The 22,565-nt window shown below is 44.6% G+C and overlaps 1 protein-coding gene across 1 annotated transcript in view; it reads right to left on the reverse strand.

The window, feature by feature from the left end:
* The window catches only part of GPC4 (glypican 4), a 111,310-nt gene that overhangs the window by 15,799 nt on the left and 72,946 nt on the right, over positions 1–22,565 (reverse strand). The window contains exons 3-4 of the mRNA XM_034649437.1: positions 11,549–11,940; positions 155–320 (exon numbers count right to left, since the gene is read on the reverse strand). Of these exons, the coding sequence (XP_034505328.1) occupies positions 155–320; positions 11,549–11,940 (558 nt within the window). The remainder of the gene's footprint in view (positions 1–154; positions 321–11,548; positions 11,941–22,565) is intronic.

Consider the following 22,565-nt stretch of genomic DNA (forward strand, 5'->3'; position numbering starts at 1 on the left):
TCGCTGGCTGTCTCTATCTCTGTCAAATAAGTAAATAAAATCTTTAAAAAAAAAAAAAAAAAAGAAGACCTTTACGGACGATAATTACAATATTCCCTGTGGCCAGTAGCTGAGCTCTCCCCGGCGCCCCAAATCCCTCCCTCACTCAACTCACCTATGAAATTGTTCCATTCAAAATCGAGATCCCCTTGGTTGGCCAGACAGCCTCTCATGATGTTCGAGCAGTAGTTGTAACACGGCTTCACACTCACGAGCCCCTGGCAGTGCGAGCAGTAGGTCATCCTCAGCAAGGCGTGGGTACACTGGACTGTGGGGCTGACCTGGTTGGGGAGAAGACAGAGACAATGGTGGGGCAGCGATAACACAGAAATTCCAAGTGCATCAAGTTGACCTTGAAGGTCTGGCCATGAATTCAACCTAACAATGAGTTGTGATGCATCACACTGAGCGGGCCGGCCTGCTGCTTCTAGAGGAAGATGAGATAAAAGAAAGGGGTCTGCGGGGAAGATCTGCGGGAAAGAAGGTGGGTGGGGGAGAGGGAAGAACACAGCTTGACTGTCAGTGACCCAGGTGCACGTCCTTCCCACCCTGTGGACTCCCATGCTTGCTCCATCCCGCTCTCTCTCTCTCTCTCTCTCTCACACACACACACACACACACACACACACACACTCTCTCTCTCTCTCTCTCACTCACTCTCATTCATTTTATATGGCTCAGTTGTTCCAAAGTCCTCATTCGCATACAATTCCAGGATCAGCCCAGAGACACAGGAGTAGAGACGACCTTCTCCTGCCCACGGTGCATGGCCTGCTGTGGCCTCTACCACCACTGGGTCTGCCTTTGACACTTAGCCCCCATCAGGGTGTAGCAGGGTACCTAATGCGTACTCCGCTCTGCGCCAGTAGCCGTGCTGAAGGCAAAAGTCAATGTATTCTACGGGCAAGAATGTGACTGCATTTAAACTTGGGGTGAGGTGAAGGCCTTCCAAGACCTGGGAACAGTAAAGCACAGAGTGCTCAGGGAACACTCGATGGGGGACAGGAGACTTCAGTTACATTGGGAAGAAAGAGTTGGATTTAATTGGCCAACGGAAGGGAGAACATGCCCACCAGGGAGAGTGCCGAGTGCCTGCGGTTGAGGAATTGTGGGAAAGACGGCTGGCTGCCCAGGGAGAAGCATGTGCGTGACCAGAACTGAGAGGCACGTGAAGACCAGGCAGAAAGAGAGAGACCACTGGGCAGGGCACGGGGGGCTATGAAAAGTTCACGGGGAAGGGCAGCAGCAAAGATAAAAGCAGGACTGGCTGTCCTCCGCAGAGAAATGAGACTTTGTGTCCCCTTTCTGCTCCTCTCCAGTGACACTGTCTTAGGCACTCAAGAGCGCCTTCCACCTGTCCTGACCTTCATCAATGCTTAGGAAGGATCACGGCCAGCCATCACGCAAGGGCGGCTAACCCAGGGTTCCTGCCGTCTTGTTCCCTCCACCCCTCCCTGTGCTCTCGGAGTCACTATCAGTACCAAGCAGTGTTCTGCACGCGCTTTTGAAAGCGGATACCGGCCGGCGCAGTGGAACAGATGCTGGGGGGCACCTCACCTGCTCTGGAGGGTGACTTTGGAGACTGCTTATCAACCCTACCCTTAGAACAGGAACGAGGGATTAGAACTGTCAGGAGGAAAACTTAACACCACTGGGCTCCTATCTGATGTACACACACACCCCACCTCTTATCCCCACCAGAACTCTGGCCTGAAGGGGGCGGGGCGGGAGCCTCCAACAACAAGGTGGTAATTGTGTATGTCAAAGTCAACATTCCCTCCCAAGAATTAGGACTTCGCTGCAGTTTTAACCGGGCCCACATTAGTCCTTTTCACTGTGCTTTAATGGGCAGTGAAATCTTGGCTACCCAACACGCTGGGCGGGGGAGGCTGGCCAGTCTGGAGGGCTAGATCTTCTGGATAGCTAAAGGTCCATGCTTTTAAAGTCACCAATAGTTAAGACTTCAATACCTGTCCGCCCCACCCCCTCACTTTACAGATGAGCCAATAGGCCTGGCATGAGGAGGTGGCTGGAGAATCCCAGGATCACAGAAGTCGGAGTTGGAAGGGGCCTTAGAGGTCACATCCTCCGGCTCTCAGATTTAAGAGAGAAGAAAAGGCCACACCGATGAACGGACTTGCTGACGGTCCCCCTGCTACCTCTGATTCTGGTACCGCACCTTATCCAACAGTTCCCAGACAGCTCACGTATCCCTGCCTTCTTCAACACAAGCCGTGAAACTCTCATCTCAGGCACACTTGTTTTCCTCTTTCTTGCTACAGCTCGGTTCCACGTGGATGATACCGCTAAATGGCTCTATTACAGAGAGGTGACGAGTTCGTATGTAAATGCCTATGAGAAATCCGAGAACAGCCAGTGGCGTTTGTTAAATCTCATGCCTCAGCGGAAACCATGCCCGCCTACGGAAACCCGTACAAAGCTCAAGTATCAACAAATAGTTACTGAGCACCTATCTCGTATTGCGGATTACTCTGGAATGCACTTGTGATTAGGTAGCAAGTAGGAATCTCTGTACTGGCGTAGGGAACCTGTTCTAGAAAGCACAAACACATTCCAATATGGTGTGGGCCCTTAGGAAATAAGCAAAAATCTAAAACGCAATAGTTCTCTTCGACAAACTTTTCTTTTTCCCCCCAAAAGACCTTTCCATTTGTTTTCTTTTCTTCACTCTCTCTGGTCCACTCTATTCTTTGTTCCACTCTAAGTCAAATCTGTGACGTAGACCTGGTCTACTATACACGGAGATGTCGGCTCAAGTTTTAAAGACCAGGACCAAACAAAATGACACAGTAGAGTTTTATTAAAGGAAGATTATGAAAGTGGGTTTGGCTAAGTACTGGCTCGTGCTCGGCGTGTGACCGGCTGTCTAACTACTACAAACGGTCACCCAGAACTCAGCTCTAACATGCTACGGAAATAGTAAATACCAGAACTGAGAAGAGAGATGGCCAAGTTCTAAGAAAACTGCGATGGGCAAGGACATGTGCGATACCCAGGCTGCAGAAAGTGAGACCGAGTCTGTGGTCTCAGGATCACTCCTTACACCATTACATGCAACTTCACATTATTCAGACTTGGGAAACAAAAGCCTTGTGTGGGAATGAGGTCCTGGTACAGAAAAGGGCTTTTTTTTTTAAAATGTTACTTATTAGAGAGAGAGAGCATGCACAAGTGAGGGGGAGGGGCAGAGGGAGAGAGAGAAGCAGGCACCCTGCTAAGCAGGGAGCTCCATGCAGGGCCTCATCCCAGGACCCTGAGATCATGACCTGAACTGAAGGCAGACGCTTAACCAACTGAACCACCCAGGGGCCCCTAGAGAAGGGTTTTAACACAGTCAGGAAACAAAGAAACAGGGGTTCCCTGCAATGCTCAGCCACCAGAGGAAGTACCAATAATGTGCCACTCCCCAGGCCTTAGGTCCCCACTCTCACGGACCCGACCAAGCTCAGGATGGTCAACCCAGGGTGCCAAGGACCACTTCTCCCTTTTGGCTCTGGAGTACCCAGTGGAGAAACAAAATGGCTGCCTATCTTTTGGAATCCTCAAAGACCTTCGTTCTGGGGCTTTATTTATTTTAAGTAGAAATTCAAGTTCAGGGGTGCCTGGGTGGCTCAGGCAGTTAAGTATCTTCCTTCGGCTCAGGTCATGAGCCTGGGGTCCTGGGATCCAGCGTCGGGCTCCCTGCTCAGTGGGAACTCTGTTTCTCCCTCTCCCTCTGCCCTGACTCCTTTACAAGCACCCCCCCCAAATAAATAAATCTTTAAAACAAAAAATTAGAAAAAAATTCAAGTTCATTCATATCCTACTCCCTCATAATCCTCAAAATCAATTGTTTCTTGAGTCTCTAAATAACTTACTTACTAAAGACGTTTATGTGGGGCCCCAAGTCCAAGTGGTAGATCCTGCCACGTGGGGATTAACACAAGGGGCAACTATGCTCCAAGGTCGTCTTTTAACCCTCAGTTATATACTGAGTCTCTATGGCACGACATGCCACTTAAAATGTTCAACATAATTGTTCCTTTGGGTCACAACTCTTGACTAACATTTGAGATCTTCCTTTTGTTGAGAAGGGTCTGTTGAGCCCCAGTGCCAGAATCCTCGGGGCTGGGGTGGGAGTGGGGTGTTATGATGGCTTTGCTAAAAGGCACATTTTTCAGACCTCTCTTAGAGATCAGTTATTTCTCCAAACGATATTTAGAAACAGAGGAGGGAAAACTGTACACTCCTCCCTTCCCCCTTTGAATCACTGACACAAAGAATGGATCAATGGTCTCAAGAAAAAACGCTTATTTAGCTTCTATGGTTTCACGATCATGAAGAGTCTTGATGTCAAAACTGAAGAGAAGAGGGGCGCCTGGGTGGCACAGCGGTTAAGCGTCTGCCTTCGGCTCAGGGCGTGATCCCGGTGTTGTGGGATCGAGCCCCACGTCAGGCTCCTCTGCTATGAGCCTGCCTTCTTCCTCTCCCACTCCCTCTGCTTGTGTTCCCTCTCTCGCTGGCTGTCTCTATCTCTGTCAAGTAAATAAATAAAATCTTTTAAAAAAAAAAAACTGAAGAGAAGAAGATTCTGTTCTACATCAGAATTAGCTGTCTACAGAGAGCTTTTATTGGATTTTATTGCTATATGAGATAGTTACAGAGTGCTTACTACTGGCTAGGCTCTCTTCTAAGTACTTTGCATGTATTAACTCATTTAAGCCTCCAAATAACCATATGAGAGGCATATTATTTCATTTCACAGATGTGAAAGCAGAGGTCCAAAGAGATTAAGGGACTCACACAAGATCCTCAAGGGAATGGCCAAGATTTCGATGTGGGCATTCTGGTTGTAGAGCAGGGACACTCAGCTTCCTTGATGTGTATGAGAACAGCTTCTTTCAAGCAACGGAACCGTGAAAGAAACTTGAGGGCAGCACATGGAGCCTGGTCCTTCTCCATAGCGCCCCGGACCTAAAACAGGGGAGCCACACACAGGGAATGCTCAGCTAGGAGGCTGGCTGGTTTTCCGGTGAGAATTTGCAGCTTTCAAATTTAGTGACGAAGTGAAATACTTTTTACGTTGGAGGGCAAGTTAGGATTCAATCCACAGGGTGGAGGAGATGACACACTGTTCCATGAACAACGACGACTTACTCAGCCAATGCTAGATCTTCACGATGGGTCAAGATGCCACAGGGGCAAGGAAAAAATATATATATACCACCCACTGGCCCCTGCTCACAACAAATTCAAAAGCTCCAGTAAACATTGCTGTGCATGGAGGAAAAAAAAGAGCTCACTTAAACATACAAACAAAACGCCAGAAAACAACGCACATATTTTACCAAAGTTTTAAAAGAATTTTGGCTAAGTTTTGAAAGAATTATGGCTAAATGTAGCAGAGATGATCGATTTCTATTAGGAAGTGGGATATTATGTAAGAAAAAGGGTTCGACATTATTTATGTAAGAATGAGGTGGCCTGACTTGTTTAGTTTTGGGGGACAGTATGGTAGAAAGGGGATATCATCTGGACTCAATACTTCTATATGTCCTCAAATCAAAATCTGTCCGAGTTACTGACCCATAATGACAAGATATTAATAGCCAATTTCCAAATCTTATAAAATCCTTCAAGACTGACCAAGGTATTTCTAAACATTGAGGTGCCTTAGGATTTCAGGAGGCTGGCTGTGTTTCATGATAAAAGTCAGTGGGGGTGTGGCGGGGTGGGCGGGAGGTGGAGAATCCTCATTTCTCTTTTGTAAGATACTCATTCCTGCCACCCAGTATTCATCTGACATTGATATCTGCATGCCATTTCTGCCATAAAAAGCCTTTGCAGAAAAGTCCCCTTCTCTGCAAAGACTCTTTTAATACAGATTGAGACTTTCTACTCAATAACCTGCATTTTCCAAACACCACATTAAAAACTACTGCAAGCAGCCTGAAAAAAAAAGAAAAAGAAAAAGGAAAGAAAACTGCTGGAGAAGAACTCTTTGTGCAACCTGGATTTCATTTCGGTAATTCCGAACGCGCCTTAAGCCACACTGCACAGTGATGGCAGTCAACATGCCGCACCGAAGTTAAAAACACATTTCCTTTTAGCTTATTCCAGTCCCTAACATACATTTGCTGCAACATTTTTTTGGTCTGCAAAGCCAATAGCACCAAACAAACAAAAAGACCTAGATTTTATCTGTTGCTTGGTAACATAAGCACCCACTAAAAATAAGGGGAAATATTTCCCAAAATTATGGTAAAAAAAAAAAAGATAGGGAGCCCAAACATGCTGTGAGATGTGATGAGTTTATTCAACAACTTCCTAGGGGTTTTTTCAAGATTTTATTTATTTGAGACAGAGAGAGAGAGAGAGAGAGATGGAGGTTGAGAGTGAGCGAGCGAGCGAGCGAGCGAGCATGAGCAGGCGGGGAGGGAGGATCAGACTCCCCGCTGAGCAGGAAGCCTGACACGGGACTCATCCCAGGATCCTGGGATCATAATCCGAGCCAAAGACAGACGCTGAAGTGACTGAGCCCTGAGCCCGCCAGTGGCGCCAACAACTTCCTAGTTTGAATTCACTGCATACAGACGAAGAAAGGAGGATGAGATGTTCCTATTCCCCTGGTAATAGAATTCTAAAGACAACAAAAAATGTGAAACAAACCAGGGCCCGTTCAGGAATATTTATTGACACACTGTAGATAAAACTGAAGCATTGTTGTACTAACTTCCCTGCAGAGGGCTCGATTTTCACCCTGAGAGCACGCTGTCTCAAGTCCTTAACATTTCTGATGCTCCTACCCTCCCACTTCCTCCCCCACTATCAGCTCGAGTCCCACCTTCCTCTTTACATTCTAGTTGTTTAAGGTTGTGAGCATAAACAAATATTCAGAGTTGAACAAGTGCCTACACCTCGCCTAAAAAGCTTTTTGTATAGGCCTTTATTACAATTTACATTTATAATGATGCAGGAAATGGCAACATCATGTTGTAGGTGTTGGGGCATTGTGAACAGATGAATTGGGGGGGGGGCAATGGAAATGGTTCTCAAGGCAGGACAATCATTTAGACATCACAATGGTAAGGCACTGATTTCTAATTATAGCCCCTGGAGTTTGGGGTGGGGGTGTAGACATAGTCCCATTATGTCAGTGTTAATTGAAACCATGAGAATGCAACTCTCTTTGGCATAGGAGCTATTCATTTTCATGGTGCATGTAACCACTCGTGCATTTTTGAAAGACCACAACAGACTTCGCCCTTCCAGGCAAAACTGCTGCTAGAGCAGGTAAATAAGAAATGCGTCATGAACCATGACAAGTAATGAAGGAGTAAGTCAGAGATGTGTAGTGCCAGGGTGCTCTTGAACCATTTGTTACTAATTAAGGGGACTTTCCTGCAGTTGAAATTGTAAAGCTCAGTGGAGCAAGCTGCAATCACTGCACGTTTGGGCCCAAAAACCTGAAGCAAGGCAAGTACACTTGGACTAAGAAGTGACTTTCTCCTGAAGTAAGTTAGGCTTACTGGTGCTAATGGCCTTTAAAAGGCTTAGTGATAATCAAATCATTGCCCAGCATTTAACCACAACCCTTGTGTGGCAAAAGCAAGCTGGAAAAACAGGGCATCCACTTACGAAGAGAAAATGGGAACAGGGTTAAGTATGCAGTAACTAGCCCCCACGACCCCAGGGCTTCTCATATTTGACTTTCAGAGACATCTTTGTAGATGAGGTTGGTAAAGTGACTCTCTTTAATTAGAAAATTAGAGACTCTCTTTAATTAGAGAATGGTCTTTTCCAAGCCCAAGGTAATTCATTCTACTGGACACCAAAAGAAGAGATGTCTGTTTCTTGGGTTGCTCTAGTCCCACCTCAGACAACCCTTGGACAGCAACTGTAGATTTTCTTTCCAACATGTTCAATTTGAAATAAGGTTTTGAGAGTCAGTTCATTTACTGTCTTCCCCATCCCACTGTATCTTAAATTAAAATCCCTGTTTATTTGGTAGTCATACTCCAGAAATTAACGCAATAAATATTTTCCCAAATATCCAACTATTCCTTGCATGCTTCTAGGCAGAAACATTACATAGATGAGAGATTTTTCAAAAATTTGTGTTTTAACTCCTTTAGAAATTGACCTGATGCCTGAGTATCTTATCATCGTGTCATTTAGATAACATGAGCCAACTTAGTTGAAGGGTTTGATTTCGAATCAGTCCTTAAGGCTAGAAGAAGCTCAGTGGGGAAGCAAAACATTATTAAAAAGTTTCCAGTTACAAGTTCAACTTTTAAAGCAGACATAAAAGAGTATTTCTAACTAAACAATTGGCAAGCAATGTTTACTCAAAGTAAATTAAGCCTTATAGCTTGTATTCATTGTATTCGCATATAACTACGCAAATATCTCTTACGCAAATATGAGAAAATACAATGAAAGTAGAATACAGATCAATTCTGAAGCAAATTTAGGGTTATATTTAGAAAGGAACTTTCTCAAACAACTTAACAATACTAAGGTACACAGGAAATCTCTTGCTTAAAAAAAAAAATTCATACCAAAAGAAATACCAGAAATTGTGACTCTTTTGTTTTGAGTCACATACTCTTTATTGTACAGTTAAGGGTGTTTGAATCTTATACACAAAAGCCAATCTTATGGATTTCCCACCATGAATTCTGAGAACCGTGTCAAGAAGAATGTGACACAGGGAAGCCACAACTGCTTCCTTCTCCCTACCCTGGGAGGTGGGGTGGAGTGGACAATGGCAAGCTTTCTAGCCCTTGACCTAAATCTGCAAGGAAGGGTCTCTAAACCACTTCCTGTTTCACTGCGAGTTGGAGGTTCTGGAATCTCGGTTCTCTAAGGGGCTCCGACCTAGCAAAGTGAGGCTAACCAGACTTCTGCCAGCCTGGTCCCTCTTCCCAAGAACTGAAAGGGGGATGGCTAATGGAAAGCAACCATTTTTTTTTTAGATGCTTGCAAAGGACTTTCTACATCTTGCCTTTCTCTTTGGCTCGAGTGTGCAGACACACGCACTCATTCAAATCACACAGCAGCACCCTTCTGTCTGCTCAGCTGAGGATGAAAGCAAGGAGTCGACGAAGGAGGGCAAAAGTGTTAGGTGAGCTACCAGGTAGCTTGTCTCAGGACTCTGAGATGAGCATCTGCAAGCTTCATAACGGTTGCTGGGGTCCGCAGAGGTTCAGGAATCAGATTATTCCTCTAATTATAACCATCAACCCCCACACTTGCTTCCCCCACCCTCATATGCCCCAACAAATGTTTGCGATTTATAAGGAGGAGATCAGGAGGAAAAGGAGTCAACAAAAACATGCTGGAAAGAACTGTGGTTTGCCAAAAGTTTATGTGCCTGGAGATGAGCGAGAACACCCAGACCTGCGATAATGAAGGCGACCAATCGCAGGATGGAACATCCTAGAAACACCGAATTTTTATGGTACACAATTCTTTACAATCCTACCTTCACTGGGTTAACGTCTAAGTTTCCTCTCTCACGAGGGTAACCATGAAGCCTGGTCTGCTCAGAACAAGCTGGTTGCTTATTCAGACCCAGCAGCACATGCGGTCTGTGTGACTGGTCATAAGCACCTCTCAGTTTAGACAACGAGCATCCTGGTTCGGACAAGAAATTACGTGGTCACCCGAACTCTGAATGAACTGACAGGCAATCCGACTGATGTTCCACTTGTTTGTACTGCTGTTCAGTGTTCGTTTTGACCACTCCCTTCAGTCCTCGAAACAACCAAAAGCCCTAGGCAGAAGCTGCTGTCCTTCTGTCTGCAAATGTTTTCAGCAAATGGACTACAATTTGGCTTTTCATCTGAGGGCTGAAATGTAACAGCACCAAGATCAGTCTTCCAAAGGTAACTTGCCCCAGATTACTGTTTCTTTGCCAGTATTAAGTCATGGAAGGGTAGAGGCAGAAAGGCCTTCAAGAAGTTTTCAAATTTCATTTTATTCTGGGGGAGCATGGAGTGAAGGAGCCATAGAACTCTTTCCCCTTTGAAATCTTGCTCAAAACTCTACTTTGAGGGGCACCTGGGTGGCTCAGTCAGTTAAGTGTCCAATTCTTGATTTTGGCTCAGATCTCAGGGTCATGAGATAGAGCCCGGGGTTGGACTCCACGCTCAGCAGGGAGTCTGCTCGACATTCTCTCTCCCTCTCCCTCCCCTCACTTGCTCTTTCTTTCTCAAAATAGATAAATAAAATCTTAAAAAACAAAAACAAAAACACCAAAACCCTCTACTTTGAAAAGCAAGAAAAGCAAAGCTTCTCTGGTGCAGCCAGGAGGTAAAGTCACAGATGCAGTCTTGCTCACTGGACGACTCCCCACGTATCCCTTGCGTCTCGTCAAGGAGGCCCCTGAAATACCTCCTTAGCTGGCTTCAAAGAACACTGTCCAATTCCTTCAGCTTATAAATGAGGGGAATGCACCTCATTTCATCCGCTCTTGCCTACATATTACAATTTCATTTTCTCTATAAACGAAGCCGTAAGTCAAGAGCACATGGCCCGCGCTGTCATAAATGCTCCGCCTTCTAAGGAGTTCTAAGTATACCTTCAAACAAGGAGCCACGCACTAATGCATGTTAAATACTGCTCTAGACTGTAACTAGCAGGCCCAAACCTGGTCACTCAAAGCAACCAAATACGCAGCCTGTCTTTCTTTCTTTCTCTGGAGGGGAAGTAGAACCCGAGCTGAAAGGAGTATGGAGATACTCAACCCATTCTGAAAATTAAGGTTCCAAAGTGAACATACATTTTGCTTCCCAAAAAGAGCTACCAGAGAAACCACTGGAAAGGATGATGTTATAGAATGATGTTCATCACAGCACGGTCTCTAACGACAGGGTGCCCCTGTATCAGAATAAAGAGTGTGAGGGAAAGGCCAAGAGAAAGAAGAGAACAGAACAGAAGAAAATGGTTATCGAGCCCATGGGATTCTACTGATTTTTCTACCTTCCAAACTTTCTTTTTTTTTTAAATTTATTTATTTGAGAGAGAGAGAGAGAGCACAAACAAGAGGGAGAGAGGGACAGGGGCGCCTGGGTGGCACAGCAGTTAAGCGTCTGCCTTCGGCTCAGGGCGTGATCCTGGCGTTATGGAATGGAGCCCCACATCAGGCTCTTCCACTATGAGCCTGCTTCTTCCTCTCCCACTCCCCCTGCTTGTGTTCCCTCTCTCACTGGCTATCTCTCTGTCGAATAAATAAATAAAATCTTTAAAAAAATAATAAAAAATAAATAAAAAAGATCATTTGGTTTAAAAAAAAAAAGAGGGAGAGAGGGACAGAGAGAACCCAAGCAGACTCCCCACTGAGTGTGGAGCCCGACCCGGGGCTCAATCCCACGACCCCGCGATAATGAGCTGAATCGAAATCAAAAGTCTGATGCTCAACGGACTGCACCACCCAGGCATCCCCCAAACTTTCTTTTAAAACGAAACAACAAAAACAAACACACAGGATGCAAACGGCACTTACCACAGAGACTTTGCTCACGACGTCTCTTGCGACCGCTAAGCCTTGAGCGAAAGTGCGGGCGGCTACAAAAGCGCGCGTCACCTGCAGCTTCAGTTTCCGAGGGACGTCCCCGAAGGGCTTCAGCTGCTCCGTGTACTTGCTAACGCATTCTAGGTACTCGTCGGTGAAGTGGTACTGGGAGTTCACCAGGCGGAACATCCGCTCCAGAAGGCGAGCCCAGAAGTCGCTTAGCATTTCTTCCAGGTTCACGCTTCCGGCCACGTAGTAGCGCTTCAGCTCCCCGAAGAGATCTTTAAATAGCTCTGAATTTTGCATGTATAAGCGGCCATAGGTCTTCACAAACATGTCATTCAGGGATTTCTCTGCATTTTCCAGTAGTTCTTTGAAGAATTCTAAAAACAAAACAAAAGAAAAAAGAAAGGGTTTTCAATAATTAAGTAACAAAGTGGTTTTCAGGTCAATTTGAAAACTGGGAAAAAAATGACAAAATGAAATTGGAAAACACACTCATATATAAAGGTGAATTTCTCCTCGTGTCAATGAAAAGAAATCTAGGTCACAAGTCACAAAGTCACCTACATGGGTCTACACCTAAGAGGGGAAAAATGATTATTTTAGACCAACAACTTCTCAGGAGTCAATATAAAACACAGACATACACATGGGTGCGCGCACACACACACAGACACACACACAGACACAGACGCGTCTCTCTTTCAGTCACAAGGTAAATAAAACTGGATAAAAACGGGTACATGAAATCTAAAACACGAGGTGTGCCAAAACTTCCTACTGCAAGAATCTAAACCAAAGCTAAAGATGCCTCCTGACTGAAACCTGACACCAGGACAGGTATTTTCAAAACATGTTGTTTTACTTGGACACAATTTTTTTTCTTTTCTCCTGACATCTACGTGACATGCAAGAACACTGCCTGGGACATGCTGGAGGCCAAGAAACATAATGAAATACCACAAAAGCTAGCACCGAGGTTTTCTGAAAATAAGTTCTCAGGTGATCCCTGTGACACTGCTACAAATTGGGGTATCCAACTTAACCTCGGGTTCTTAAAGGATTCATATGGTAACATCATGAGATTCTGTGGGGGAGGAAAGTGGGGAGAGAGGGAAAGAAGGGGCAAGGGGGGGAGAGACACGCAATGCCTAGCAGACTTAACCACAGATTTGGTATACTTAAAGGACAACAGGGAAGATAACTGAGAAAGATACATAAGAATACCTGGTTATTCCACACTCACTTTCTGGGCTGAGTGTTAAAAGATTTTAATCTCTTAAGTACAAAGGGCAAATTAGTTTCTCCTGAAGCTTTTGTTAGGCCATTCAAAGAAGAAAAGGGCTAATGGTCTATCTGTAACGATTATTCTTAATGAATCTATGGCTGGTATAAAAATAAACACTTTACAATTAAGTTTAACGGCAGGAAATGTAATAAATACCAAAGCAAAATATAAGGACCACATCAATTAAGAAAGTGCCTCCAAGTGAACACGGAGAAGAAAAAAATCCGGTGCCTCCTTTGAAGCCAGAAGAACATTAGTAGTCTTCTCAAAATGCAATAGCGCAACGAAGCCATTATCTTCTCAGATTGTGTAGGCAAATCAGAGGCTGAAAACGACTTTCCAATAGTTTCTCAAAATCTGCACTGGAAACAATGAAGCCTTTTGGAGAGGGTGTGTGTGACTGCTTACTTCCACGAAATCCCACACCTGTGCCCCAGCTCATCACCTCATGGTGGCTGGAGCCTGAAAGTCCACAGTCTTTTGGGTTCCAGCTTTTCGAACTATGTGTTTTGTTTGAGGGGTATTTCTGTGGGGATAGGAGCTCTTTCCTTTTCCTCTGGTTGAGTTTCGCTTGTTTTGTATTTCCTGGGTGCTCTTCCAGGAGACAAAGGGAAATGGATTCCCTCTGAAGAGCTAAAAAAAGGGGGGGGGTGGAGACGCAAGTCAACTCCTCGCCTCCATTACAAGCACACAGCCTGGAGTTTTTAACCCAAGTTCTCTCCCTGGAAGAAGACCAGAAAGTACACAAGAAGCAAGGGGAAGCATATGAAAAGCATTACTCAATCAGGTACCTGAGAGGTCTCTAATTCTCTCCAAAGTCCTAAGTGATTCTTAAGTGTGGTCCTACGACAGGCCAGCATCAACACCACATCACCAGGACATTTGCTAGAAATGCAAGTTCTTGGGCCCCACCCTAAGCCCATCGGATCAGAGACCCTGGGCATGAAGCCTAGCCATCTGTGACTCTGCTTCCCCTAATGTTTGAGAACCACTGCTCTAGCCAAGGAAACGTGTCCCATTTCACCCCTCAATAGCAATCAACACTAGCTCGGGGCTGTGCTAAATATGGAGCATACGGGTTAAGCGTTTTAATTAGAGGAGAATGTCTTTCCAATGACTTGGGTTTTTTCCATTTTTTTCTTGCATTCTTGGGTGTGATTTATGATGTTTGGGCAGGCGGGGAGATAAATTTTCTTGTATGGAGTCCCTCAACTAAGTGTCCAGATGCAGGTAGCACTTTTCTAGAATTCAAAGCTGGGGTGTGTTGGGGTAAGAAGCGCCCTGGAAATGTCATCTGGTCCACTTCCCATACCTTGCTCGAATTCCTAGCACCCCTGCCAAGGGCTGCTGGTTTACCCGGGACATAGTAAAGAAGGTACGACGAGCCGCGCTAGTACGTGTCCAGTAGGTTGCACACATAGCTCTCACATGCTGGGAAACTAAAGCCTGCTCACTGAGATCAATACGCAAGCCTTGTGTCAATCCACTGCTATTAATTTTTCACGATCCAAAAGAGAAGATTCCAAAGGCAACCACAGGTCCTTCCCTAATATTGGATTCTTATTATATTGCTCATAAAATTGGCACACATCATTTAGTGTACAAGTAGGATGCTGGAAATTATTTGACTTGTGCTTTGATGACTCATTTAATAAGTAACTGAATACTCACTTGCATTTCCAGTGAATGGCACCTAGAGTTGCATAGGTTTTAAGGGTGGGGGCAGAGAGGCATTTCAGAGGTGTTTTAATCTAAAACAGCTATACAATGCCACAGTTCATTGTTTAGGCTTCAAAGTGCTCCAGGTCAAAGAAATGCTAAGATACTGAACATTTTATGAGGAAAAAAAAAAAGTCTTGGAAGAGTTCCTCATTCAGATCAAGAAGCTATGGGTTGGTGTTTCTCTGTATAGTGTAGCTGCTGGCGTATAAGAGAAATGACCGAATTAAGAGGATGATTTCAAACCAGCATGCCCTCTGTCCACCACCACCATGGACCTTACTTTGTCTCCCATGACTCAAATTCTGTCTAGGGCACGTGCGCGCATGTGCCGTGTGTGATGTTCATTTAAACTTTAAGAGATTAGCCTGGTGCTACATACATACTCCATTCTAATTCCTTTGATTGTTCAGAAAATTGATTTCTGACACACTTGAAGAGATTCTTCAGTACGGCCACATAAGTTGCAACTATAAAGACCGTTTGAGTGGGCTATATACAGACATTCTATAAAACTGACATAACAAGTTAAAATCTGATCGTTGAATCCCTCCTAATGGCTACGCACTCAGTATGTACTGAGTGGCTATTATGGGCTCAAATCAAAGCACCCAGTTTTACCACATCTTCACCTTCTTGCCCAATCAGACTGTAATCAACATTTCCAAGACGACCAACTCCCTTCGTCCAATTCACCTTCGCCACACCGCCGACCCTCCACACACGGTTTTATGCGCACCAGAGAGTTTTAAAGCACCTATAAAATCCTTCATCCTTCATTTCATAGAGCAAGTTTTAAAATACTCAGAGACCTTGTAAGGATGGCAGATATAATTTAAATTCTAAAATCCATACCAGTTAGGTCCAATATAAACTAAAGAATAAATCTGCTGTAAGGAGAAAAAAGGAGAAGGTGGGGGGGGGAGCTTTTACATCTGCTCCTCCTATCAAACTAGCAGCTTTCACAGGTTCGTGTATAACTCTTTTGCATCCCCACTCCTTTTCTTCCTAGGACACTTCCTTCTACAACGAAGAAGAGAGCAAAATCAGACATTCGGGTCCCGGTCCATGGCCATCAGTAGCCGCTTCATTAATCACTGTAATGTTCTTCTTCACTTTTCCCCCCATTATTCAGAATTCAGGAGCAGAGTCCGATCTTCACTGCTAAGGAACTGTGGAGGCCCAAGACACCTAGCAATCATTCCTTCTTAATCATTATGCCTGAAGCCAATTATAAGACACTCCGTGGCTGAGAGAGGCTCAGTCCAGCCACAGCAGTGTAACCCAGGATTCCACAATGATCAGAAGCTTAGTTAATTGGGAATTAGATCTCCCTTGAGGCAACTGCTTGTATTGGGGGAAAACGTGGGGCGGGCAGTCTGTTTCAAGTGATCCTACAGGTGATCAGGGTTTATTTCTCCTTCAGCTTTCAGTTTGGAGGCTTAAGTGTTTACATTTGAAGGATCAAACAACTGCTACTCCCAGGGCTCACTTGACACGGGCGTGGAAACAAACACTGTAACATGCTACCTATGTAAACCGGTGGGACACGGTGCGGAAAGCATAGGATCCCTCACTTATGAGCTGTGTGACCTTTAATGGACAGAAGATCTAACCTGATTTTCTTTGCCCTCATCCATAATAGGACTCTGTTACTGCTCACCTCATCGGGATCACGCCCAGGGCGCCAGAGAGGCTCAATAAATGGACACTACTTGTAATCGGTGAAGTGTTCTTATTGTCACTTTTAGGGTTTCTTCCTATCTACAGTCACTTTAAAAATCTCGTAAGGCCAGTTTTTATCTTTCCCGGCACAAATATCATCCAGCGCAGGGAACATAAATTAAGCCCACGTTGCTAGAGGTCAGTTAAGAAGACCCGGGGCATTATAAAGCTGGGAGCAATTTAGTCAAAGGAAATGCTTAATGCTCTGGCTTCCAATGCTGTGAAATGTCCCAGACATCTACACGGGTGGGAGCGACCACTGAGTGGAAAACACTCAAGGGAGAAACCTCAACCCATGGAAGAGGTTTTCCATTAAAAGAGAGTATCACACACATCATGCATATATAAACACAGATCAGGGTAAAGATAAGGAAAGAATCGGGGAAAGGAAAATTAAGAATGAAGTGGCAGGTCAACCTCCAGACCTCCCCACGCATTTCATCTGCCGGAAGTCCGCTCAGTACAAGGGCTGAGCTAGGGGACTGAAAGTATCTTCCAGCTCTAAAATAGATTATTCTGAATGTCAGTAGTGTCAGTTTAACATGGGAAAAACTAGAATGAGAGGTCGCCTTTTCCATATAGAAGTTTTCTACGCAAATACCCTCCCTTTTAAAAGAACGTAGAAGAACATCATATTCTTCTATCCCCAGCCACTCAGTCTTGCATCAAATAAACATTCAAAATTCTTCCATTATAAACAATTGACTGGCTATTGATTAATGAGCTAGAAAACATTCTACAACTAACCTATGACCTTAAGAGATTGGAAGCCCTTTCTATTCAATCCACTTGGCTGCGTGTTATAAATTACCACCTTGTATTTATATTATTAGGAAGCAGCCTTTTATGTCGAAGGATTAATTTCCTCTCTACTGTAAAGACTGTACTTCACAGCCCTGGCATGGTGTGCGAACATTAAGTTACCACCTCAACAGAATTCCTGAGAAAAGAAGCCTCCTCATAAGTACTACAAATCATGTTTTTCCCACTGTTAAGAAAACTCAAAGAGTTCTATTCACCCTTTCACCGGAGATCACACATTTAATCAAGAACAGCTAACATAAGCATCGACGAATATAAGAGAAAAAGGAAATTAAGCAAGCATCTTACGGACTGAAACGAAACGGAAACTTTGGTCTCTGACAATCTCCTCCCTCAGTCTTGCTTTTTTGGTAATGTCTGTTTAAGTTTTCAGCAGGCACTTTCCTCTACCTTGGCATAATCTTACTCCTCAAAAGTGCCTGCAAGGGCAGGATGTACTAAAAGGACACGTCCTTGACTAAGGTTCATCACCTGATAGCACATCAACAGACCACCCCTAGGATGACAGGGCGAGATGGCCAACTGCAGCCCTTACTAGGGGCTGTGAACATTTGAAACGGTGCTAGGGATCCTGCCAAAGTAGGCATGGCTCTTTTTCCAGGAGGTTAATTCTCTTAGTTAACCCATTTTGAATGCTGAAGCTCCTTATGTTATCTCTCAGGGCCCCAGTCTCAAGCTACTGTAGCCAGAGACATGGGCTAAAGACTGTAAGCCTTCTACTGGTCCCCATTCCATCCATACTAAGGGTACACCAGCTAGCCAATTCCCTTTAACACACACATGCCTTCCCATTCAAGGGCCTGAGGAGGAGGCTGAGGTGACGTTTAAGGAAGCCAAGAGGCTGGAGCAGCTAGCCCAAGGGTTCCATATACTAACCTCTACATGGATCTATTCTACGGCCTCACATACAGACCTTATAATATGGTCTAGGTGCTCATGACCTATTATCAAGAGAAAAATCAGCACACAAAGTAACAATAATCTGTTATGATTCCAATTTGCATCAACCTGCACAAAAAAGATGAGGCAAATACAATGCTGACGTAAATACAACAGGTGCTAGGGACCTGGGGTAGTTTTTTTCAATAAATGTTTCTCAATTTTGTTCACCCAAATTTTTCAGTGACATTTTATAACCAGAAAAATATCGTACCTTCATGCATTCCCAGAGTACTTTACTTCCCTTATTCTATTTGTTTAACTTAATTGCTGGAGGTTTCCATGCATTTTTCTGTCTATAGTGACCACTGTGATACTTTAGGGGGGGGAAACCCCAAATATTTTCTTAAAATGCCACCAAAGCATTTCTTCTTTTTTTCATAAAAAAATGCATTTTTTTCCTATCAAGTATCCCATTCAAATTGTAGCAATTTAAAAAGTATGGCAAGATATGAAGAAAATATAAACAAATTGCCAATAACCCTACTACTAAAAGACAGCAACAATGCTTTGTCAGATTCTTTTTCCTATGAAGATATGCATTGTTGCAGGCTTGAGATTGTATCATTATTTGTACCCTGTTCTCCAGTAACATCGTATGCTTAGCCTTTCCTATGTGATTAAAGATCCTTCAGAAACCTCATTGGTAACAACTGCAGATACATGACACCATGTGGACAGACCAGAGTCATCATGGAACATTTAGACCGATTTCCTATTTGTCATTATTGTAAGTAATGCTGTGATGAACACCCTTGTACAGAAATCTTTCTTTCCTTGAGATAAATATCTAAATGACTAAATCAAAGGGTATGAATGTGTTCAAGACTTCTGACACACTGACCTCCAGAAAAGGTGTGCCCATGAAACACTCTCTGAGTCATATTTATTACAAGAGTTTCAATGGCTTTGACAGTTCTTGCAAGGGGAGGGGAGATGGAGCCGGGCAGGGACAATAAGAAAGGCCTGGCTGGCTTGAGAATTCCCCCAATCAGTTGGGAGGCAGTGCTAGATCTAATACGCCCTTTTCTTTGCCTGGACAGACAGACACACAGAAGGAGGGTTGGCAGAGAGGAACAACAGCGTTCTCAACTCCTAGGCTCCAAGTCCAACGAACCAACAGAGTAGATAAAAGCCGTTCAGCTGAAGCTCTTCCATTTTATTTACTTGCCTCCAAACAGATCGGCTGCTTCTTGCTGCTGCCGTGACTTCTTAAGAAGTCAAAGCTAACAGCAGAGGCCCCAGCGCCAGGGCTCGGGGCTCCCTGGAAGTTGCACAAGCATTTCCAATCTGACGAGATAGCCCATGCTAGAGCCACAATTGGTCACACTTCAGATAACAACTCAGGAGGCAGAAAACCTTTGTCAATACAGAAATGTGTGTTTTGTCTGAGCTCTTGATTTGATTACAGTAAGCTGGCGGTGGTTCTTTTTCGTCCAGTTTCACAGAGAGATTACAGAAGAGTCAGCAAAAACGCCCAGCATTTTAGTCCCCTTCACATGGAAGGAAAAGAAAATAGAATTGTTAAAGAAAAGAGGAGTAGTGCCTTCCAACGAAATCAAAGACCCTTCACATGAGGATTTGGAAAGAGCGCGACATTCGCAGGGTGGCCAGAAGGCCTCGTGTCTCTCTTCGCAGTCCCGCAGCTACTCGTCCTGTGAAATGGTGTCCGCTGTACTACCGCAGAGGTTCAAACAAGCACCACGGGTTTTTAAACGTCTGAATGGATCAAATCTGAGGTGAAGATTAAAAAGCAACCCCCAGGATGTATGGATGCTCTACATTTCTATGACACATTTATTTGGAGGATATTTAACACTTGTTTTTCATAAACTTAAACCTCCCCCCCCCGGGGGGGGGCTCTTGAAGCAGTGGATATGGAGGTGCAAAGGATAAGAATAAAACCACGTAGTTGAAAAAATAGTGAAGGTCAGAGGTCAGGAAAATTCCAGAAATTTCAGCTTAGCTAATGGCCACGAAGCTTAGTCGGACGCATTTGCCTTTTAAGGTGAGTAGCCAGCTTCCTCCCACCGAGGTCACTGCTTTCATGGGCCTGCGCGTTCTAATGCCATCACCTCCCCGCGCCTCCACGCGCCTCCACGCGCCTCCACGCTGGTTTTCCAACTGGCCTAATGAAGGGATGGCCGGTGTGAACTCTGGGAAATTTCCAGTCAGTGATTAAAAGACAGATTTGGCTAAATCTGCAAAGTGCGACGCGCCCTGCCTTTGTGAAATGATAGAAAACAAGGGGGCTTGAGGGCTTAAGGGAAGGGTGGCCACTTTGATTTACACTTGGCCCGTGCAGATAGATGGGACAGACAATTATTTCTTTCATGTGTGTTTAAAGCTAATTCAGAAAATTTCTACTATTATTCGAGTTAACAAGCTTCAGGCTCATGGGAGGGTTTTCAAAGACCTGGGGAAAGTAGCGGAGTGAAGAAATGATAGCAGGAAAATAGAGGGTACCAGACAGGCAGCTAATTAACATCTTGTAAGACCTTTCACTAAAACAGCTGCTCTAGTCACATGTTTAGAAGATTCACAGAATTTTTAGAACTGAAAGGGTCTTTAGAGAGCATCTAGCTCAACCCCCTCATTTTATGGATGGGAAAACTGAGACCCAGTTAATTGCCCCAGGTCACAGTGGGTTCACAACAGAACCAGGCTGACAATTCAATGTGCTCGGGCTCCTGAAGTTACTACACTTGTTCCCGAAAAACGAGGAATTAACACAGTTTCTGCACTGGGCTAGCATCAGAAATCTCTACCTCCTTAAGATTTCTTTAACAGGCAAACCGTTTGCGTTGGGAAGTTAAGCAAAAAATGTATTTTCATAGTTGTGACATCATTTTTACTACGTGATTCAGAGAGGAGATTTAACGTGGCAGCTCTAATCTTCTTAATCTATTTGGGTTGTTTGATTGAACTATGCTTCTTTTAAAAACAACTAGTCTCTCACAAAATGCGACATTTTGGGTTGGGCCTTTATGTTGTGGTCCCAAAACACGGATTATGCCCCACTTCTATTATTTCTATTCCTTTGCCTGGCAATTCTTTCAAAGCCCCCTGAACTGAGCATCTGATTAGCATATTCATGAGACAACCCATTCAGCTATGTTAATTAGCAGTTCTACTACAAAAAAAAATTTTTTTGTTTTTTTTTTTGTTTGTTTTTTTCCCAGAACTCACCAAGAGGGGGAGCAGCTCGCTCTGCCACTCTCACGCTAGCTCTAGCTCGAGGTTTCAGGTGAAGAGTCCATAAGGGAGTTGACGGTGTAGAAAAAGAAACAGGTGAGACCTTAAGCTCAGATGTACAAGTTTAAAATAGGAGAACCCTGAGAATTTTGGTGGGGAGAGATGTTGCCTAAGGAAGTGTACTTCTGTACTTTACCCAGGTCTGAAAACACACACGTGCACACAGTTTCCAAATTCAAAACAGATTTATAGGCTGTATAATCTCTTTAGATGGGCAAACAAGAAAAAACGTAAATGTGTAAAACACCTAAGTAAACGAGGAGAACAGGAAAGGCCTTTAGAGATAAGGGAACTGGCCCCGAAACGCCACAACTGGCCCTTGAACTCTGGGGCTCCTCGAGGAGGAAGGACAGAAATTTGAGGCCATGGGATGATTTCTAGTTAAAGAAGGCTGACCCACTAGGGGCGCCTGGGTGGCATAGCGGTTGGGCGTTCGGCTCCGGGTGTGATCCTGGCGTTATGGGATCGAGCCCCACATCAGGCTCCTCCGCTGGGAGCCTGCTTCTTCCTCTCCCACTCCCCCTGCTTGTGTTCCCTCTCTCGCTGGCTGTCTCTGTCTCTGTCAAATAAATAAAAAAAAAAATCTTAAAAAAAAAAAAGGCTGACCCACTAAAAGCCTGTGATCCTTATTTTTGTTGAAAAGTTTCTAACAGGGGCGCCTGGGTGACTAAGTCGGGGAAGTGTCTGCCTTCGGCGGCTCAGGTCATGATCTCCGGGTCCTGGGATCGGGCTGCTTCTCCCTCTCCCTGTGCCCCTCCCCTCCCCCACCACTTATGTGAGCTCTCTCTCTAATAAATAAAGACTCTTTTTTTTTTTTAAAGTTTATAACAAATTAGTTGTTCCGGCCTTAGAAAGAAGCAGCATCTCATAAACGGGACTTCAGTTTTGGCATTAGAGAAAGTTGCCTGGGCTCAGGGTGACCACTTTTAAATACCGTAAGCGTAGAGAGGGCAAAAGTTGCTCTTCTGAAGTTGCCTGACCTTGTAGGTTTCCATGTGTCCCTCTCCTATTTCCTCAGGACTTGTCAGCCTTCTTCCTGCCTACCTTGCCGTCCCAGCATGGTTCTCCAGCCGCCATCTTGTTGCTCGGCCCAATCTCCTCTCTTCCATTCACATCAATAACCTTGGCCTTGTCCTCCATAACGGCCTGGACAATTCTTTGACCAACCACCCTGGCCTTAGATTTCTGAGCATCAAGACATCTCCTATACCACTTCACTCAACTTCTTCTTTAGGCCTGAGGGGTGTTGGCGGGTCC

Source organism: Ailuropoda melanoleuca, chromosome X, assembly GCF_002007445.2.
Source record: "Ailuropoda melanoleuca isolate Jingjing chromosome X, ASM200744v2, whole genome shotgun sequence".
NCBI classification, from domain to species: Eukaryota; Metazoa; Chordata; class Mammalia; order Carnivora; family Ursidae; genus Ailuropoda; species Ailuropoda melanoleuca.